The sequence below is a fragment of the Pseudophryne corroboree genome, chromosome 1 (assembly GCF_028390025.1).
Source record: "Pseudophryne corroboree isolate aPseCor3 chromosome 1, aPseCor3.hap2, whole genome shotgun sequence".
NCBI classification, from domain to species: Eukaryota; Metazoa; Chordata; class Amphibia; order Anura; family Myobatrachidae; genus Pseudophryne; species Pseudophryne corroboree.
The window spans coordinates 859,127,285-859,133,284 of NC_086444.1; the positions used below are offsets into that span (position 1 = coordinate 859,127,285).

Consider the following 6,000-nt stretch of genomic DNA (forward strand, 5'->3'; position numbering starts at 1 on the left):
ATACCAAAAATGGTCAGGATCGGCAAATTGAGCATTCTTAACATGTTTCATTTCAACGATTCCCCGACGCATAGCCTATCAACACTGGCTGCGCTAATGGTTGGATCCAAGCTACTGATGTATGGGGACTGAAGGCATATAACTACCCGTTTCTACTGTGACACATTCGCACCAACCATATTATTTAGGGACATACAATAAATAACACTTGTTGTGTTATATACAATAGCTATAGCCCTATTACCAATTTTATTGAAAGACGAGACATGACAGGAGAGATCAGGAAGCCAGGACCAGTCTACTGCATCACCCTGTGCGCCTACAGCTATATACAGAATCACAATTCCAATCACCACCGACACTACAAAGGTAATCGGGTATACAGGGCTCGTAGCTCATCGTCATCCATGAAGCCCAGTTTATGGGTAGCCCTGGCTTGTAACCCTGCCCGCCCCGCCACGGGCGCCCACCTGGATATTGAAGTCCTGGGGGTACAAGGTGCGGGCGGTGATCAGCCAGGCTCGTGCCGCGCACGTGTCCTCCTGTACCAGCTCGCGCGCCCTCTGCACCAGGAACTCGCAGTCCCCGAGGCCGTCCATGACCGGGAGCCGGGGAGTCCACAAACAGATTTAAGCGGCTGCCAGGAGAGAGCTCTGCACATGCGCCATCTCCTGCGCTGTACGTCTGACGTCATCACAAGGCGCTTCCTGTTCTGATCACCATAGCAACACAACAGCCTATGTGGCTCCGAACAATTCTTCTGTCAATATGTCCGTGCTGCCTACTGGGGCGTGCTTCTTATTTTTTGTTTATTTCAGTATTATTTATTCTAGAACAATCATTTTAAATAGTGCTTTTTAGAAAGTAGCGTGCTGGGCTCATATCCAGCATATCCTCCAACTGTACCTTTTTTGGCCGGTACAGTACCGTTGTCAGGGGTGTATGTAGGGGACCGAGCACCCCTGGCAAAGTAAGGGACTGCCCCCCCCCCCTCTCCCCCCATATTTGGATTAGGGAAAGAGCGTGCAACAGTCATACTTGCCTACCTGACCCTCTCCATGAGGGAGAAAATGCTCTGTTCCTGGCCTTTCCTGGTAATGTATGATTGCCATCACCTGTAGTGAAACACCTTTCTTATCAATTAACTTGCTCACCACAGGTGATGGCAATCATACATTACCAGGAAAGTCCAGGAACAGAGCATTTTCTCCCTCATGGAGAGGGTCAGGTAGGCAAGTATGGACTGCAACTATGTGTGTGTGTATGGGATGCAGTCACTTTACCTCCAATCATAATCCCGACGGACTATATACCGATACCCATTGACCGATGGTCGAAATCCCGACAAGGTCTAAATACCGACACGGACTAAATACCGACATGTAAAATACCGACAAGGTCTAAATACCGACATGTAAAATGCCGACAGGTCGAAATACCGACACAAGTTTTTCATGATTTTTTTCATTAAAACCGACTTGTTCATACTTTACCGTCCCAGTGGACCTGGAGGGGGAATATAATAGTGTGCCGAGCGCAGCGAGGCACCGTGCCCGAAGCATGGCGAGCCATGCGAGGGGACGCGGTACACTTTATATGGTGTCCATGTTGATTTATGTCGACACACAAAAAAACATCAAAAAATGCATGTCGGTATTTCGACCTGTCGGCATTTTACATGTCGGTATTTAGACCTTGTCGGTATTTTACATGTCGGTATTTAGTCCGTGTCGGTATTTAGACCTTGTCGGGATTTCGACCATCGGTCAATGGGTGTCGGTATATAGACGGTCGGGATTATGATTGGCGGGATTTCATACCGATCCCGTGTGTATACATATGTATCTATATGCATATGTAATATATGTGTCTTGCATCAATCCAGCACTCTGGCTAACCAAAACTTTGTGGGTCCCATAGCAAAATTTTGAGAGGGCACCCCCCTTCTTTAGGGAGGGGAGATACAGGGTGACACAGGGGTAGAGTATTCCAGACCCAACCACATAACCTTCAGTGCTTCCCTATCTAATTACAGCCTCTCTGTACAGTACACATAACATCACATATCTTGTCTTTCTTAACTCTCACACCCTCCTGGCACTTGGCCAACATTGCAGGGTATCATCAGCATACAACCCATTAAGAACATAGCAATCTGGTGGACCATTATGCAATAGATAGCATCTATCCTTGTGCATCTATGCCTATTTCCCTATAGATTGTAAACTTGCGAGCAGGGCCTTCCTACCTCTATGTCTGTTTTTACCCAGTTTTGTTCTATTACTGTTGTTCTAATTGTAAAGTGCAACGGAATATGCTGCGCTGTATAAGAAACTGTTAATTAATAAATAGAGTAGAGGGTACAGGGTAACACACGCACATACAGGTAGAGTAGGGGTTCAAGGCATCACACACACGGGGTAGGGTGGGACAGGCAACATACACACACTGGTAGAGGAGTACAGCATACCTCCCAACATGACCCTCTCCAGGAGGGACAGAATGCTCTGCTTCTGGACTTTTCTCTTAATGTATGATTGCCAGCACCTGTGTTGAACAGGTTAATGGATAAGAAAGGTGTTTCAGTACAGGTGCTGGCAATCGTACATTAAGAGGGAAGTCCAGGAGCAGAGCATTGGAGAGGGTCATGTGTGGAGGTATGGTACAGGGTGTCACATACACACAGCTAGGGGGTGTACAGTGTGTCATACTCGGGTAGCAGGGTACAGGGTGTCATACACACAGAGGTAGGGGGTGTACAGTGTCATACTCGGGGGTAGGGGGGGTACAGGGTGTCACACGCACACAGGAGTACACTGTCATAGATGGGGGTACAGGTTGTCACACAGGAGCAGAGGATGTACACTGTGTCAAACACAGAGGGGGTACAGGACGTCTTACACACACACGGACTGGGGATGAACAGTGTATCATACATGAGGTGGGATAGGGGGGTTCAGGGTGTCATACACAGAGGTGGGGAAGTACAGGCTGTTAAACACAGAGGAGGTGTCAGACACACAGCGGTAGAGGGGTTCACACGGCAGGGGTGAGGGGGGTAGAGGGGGTCACACACGGGGTGGGTGATAGGTGTGTTCAGGGCTCCTTGGGTACTCGCCACTCTGTGCTTTGATCCACCTTGGTGTGAGCTGCAGGGTGTCATTGAGGAATACATACCGGATCCAGGTACAGCTCAAAAATGGAGGCCAACGGTGGGGAGACCGCATACGCATGAAAGCTGATCCATATTTTACTTTAGGTGCATATAGAAAGCCGGCTTTTGAAAATAAGAATTAATCAGAGTTGTTAAATTTATATATGCATATGATAGCTTTTTTATTAGATTAAGAATTTTATGTGGTTCCATCTACTAATTAGAGATTTATGTGATTAATCTAATCCGGAATAAAAAGGTGTTTTATGTATACATGTGAATTCACTTTATTTGGAGTCTGGAAGGTTCTTAAATAGCGCAGAGTGTTCTTTTCTTATATTGTCTAGCTGGTAATCCCCCTTTCTTAAAGGGGAACCACTGATTTTGTGCTTACACTAGCACAACTAACATTCAGCAGCTGATTATTATCTGTATTCCTTTTAACTATTAAAGTTTGTTTTAGAATAAATATAAAATGTAAACTTTAGTATTAGCGCCGTGAGACATTCTTGTATAAAGTATTTATCACTGGTATATCACTTCCTTTTACACACAGCGACGGACTGGGGCCTCGATTCGGCCTTGGCTTCACGTGTGTGTGTGGGGGGGGGGGTTCGCACGACGCATGGGGACGTGCGGGGTGTGTGATGCAGGTCCGGGGGCGTGGACTTGCGGCACGCCCCCATTTTCATGGAGACCATGGAACCAGAGATCCGGAGGCTACGCTGCGCGCGGCCTTCCCGGCTCTCTGAGTGACCAATTCGGCCCACCTGCCCATCGGCCCTTCTGGCATGTGCCAGAAGATATATTAAAAAGAAAGATAACCCAGCGCAAGCTGATAATATTAAAATATCTGCAGCCTCTAAAGTGGGTATGTTCTTCCCACGATGTAGCAAAAAGACTGGAAAATTTCTTTCCACAAGTGGAAAGAGGGTAGAGGCGCTGATATGAAAATATTATTAATACACACGTACTATAACAATGTATATAATTAATAATTTTTTATTTTAAGCAATAAAAATGATTGTTTATATTAATACCGGCCGGTAAATATGTTCAAATACATTACATGATTTGTGCAATCCTTAAAAATAAACAATTTAAAACAAATTAATTCCTGTATCAAAAGAGCTACAATAAAGAGTGTCCTTTATAATAGACAGATATCCAGGTACTGGGGATCTGTTGCACCGATGTGTATACCCAGCTCAATAATGATAATCCCTCTTCCCGTCCGCTGGTAGCAGTTCCTTTAAATGCGGACCTATCTGGAAATGAGGTATATTTGATAATGAGCTGTTTTTTGTGCAATACTCAAACTGAATATTAATTTGCCCAGTATGGTTCACTATAAGGCAGTCTCTTAATTGCTAAAGCATAAGAGGGGCACAATTTTCCTTTTGTGCAGATGATGATTTACTTGGTAATGGGAGAGCTAGACGGCAGTATTTCCATTTATGCGAGGTGTATAATGAAGTGCTCACCTCGTCCTCTCCGCCGGACCACACACCGCTTCCAAGCCACGGTGCCGGCGCTGCCTCCAGCGCTAGTCTCTCCTGCAACCGCTTCTCAGTCTGCTCCCTCTGTGCTGAAGTGTCAGACTCCACACTGCACGGCACTTGCTGTTCCTAGTGTCGCTCACTTCCGGACCAGGCTACCGACGCTGCTTAGAGTGCTTGTCTCTCCTGCAGCCGTCTCCTGATTGTCTCCCTCTGTGTCTGCAGTGTCGGGCTCCACACTGCCCGTGAACCGCGCGGTAGTATGCTGTACGCAGCGCCGCTTCTCCTCAGATATCGATTAGCTTTCAGGCCATAGAAGGCAATAGATGAAATGCCGGCTTTTGGTAGAAAGTGTAGAAAGGTTTACGCGTTTCTCTGCCTTTAGATCAACTCGGCAGCTTCCTCAGAACATAGTGAGGTTGTCTGCATAGGGGTATGTTTTTAAACATTCACAATTCAATACACCTGTGTGAGGTTTAATTTGACCCCTCCTATTTTAACTCTTTCAAATATATTATTACCAATACAGACAGCCTCTCATTGCTTAAAACAATATGCATATTAAAATCACAAAAAGATTCATAGTGTGTTTATGGCTTCATTAGAATATGTTCCCGCTTGCTAAATAATTTATATAAACAGCGTATATTATAATCTAAGCAGAGGTGAAATGACAGATTATTATAATACCACCTATCGCTAGAGTTAAAAACCCTTCCTAATTCAAACATGTATAGTAGATTTCATAGAGAGAAAAAGAGAGAAAGACTTTTTTGAAAGTTAATACGATCATCTCAGTATATTACCATAATAGTATAATCATCTTATAAATCTATATAATAGATATATAGTATATACACCTGGGGACCTCCTATATATATAAACTCATTACCAATATAGGTATGCATATATATATTATTGTGACCATATGTATGTTAACATAGGGAGAAACCCAGTTAAAGGAGAATTGATGCCGACATATATATACATATCCACATATACATGCATAACGCATGTACATGTATACAGCTACCCCCAATGATTATATTGACGCCAAAGCAAATATCAGATATTGTTAAGCTCTACTGTATCATTAAGTCCGTAGGGTACTAGCGTTTCAAGTCTGTAGATCCAAAATGCTTCTCTTCTACATAGCAAGTTGAATCTATCGCCACCCCTTTTTGTATTTTTGATGGTTTCAATAGCCCTAACATTAATGCTACCAAAAGTGTCTGATTTCATGCATTATCAGCTTGCGCTGGGTTATCTTTCTTTTTAATATATTTTTTGTTGGTTGCTCAAACCTAGCTGCAAGCTGAGTGAATATGGCTTCATTGAGATGTGTGA

General features: G+C 44.3%; 1 protein-coding gene across 2 annotated transcripts in view; it reads right to left on the reverse strand.

Moving 5' to 3' along the window:
• The window catches only part of INTS10 (integrator complex subunit 10), a 160,921-nt gene extending 160,225 nt beyond the window's left edge, over nucleotides 1-696 (reverse strand). Inside the window, exon 1 of one of the 2 annotated variants that reach the window (XM_063919980.1) lies at nucleotides 471-696. In XM_063919980.1, coding sequence (XP_063776050.1) covers nucleotides 471-599 — 129 coding nt within the window. In that variant the 5' untranslated portion in view covers nucleotides 600-696. The remainder of the gene's footprint in view (nucleotides 1-470) is intronic. The other variant, XM_063919981.1, reaches the window with a different exon arrangement.
• Nucleotides 697-6,000: the final 5,304 nt, after the last annotated feature.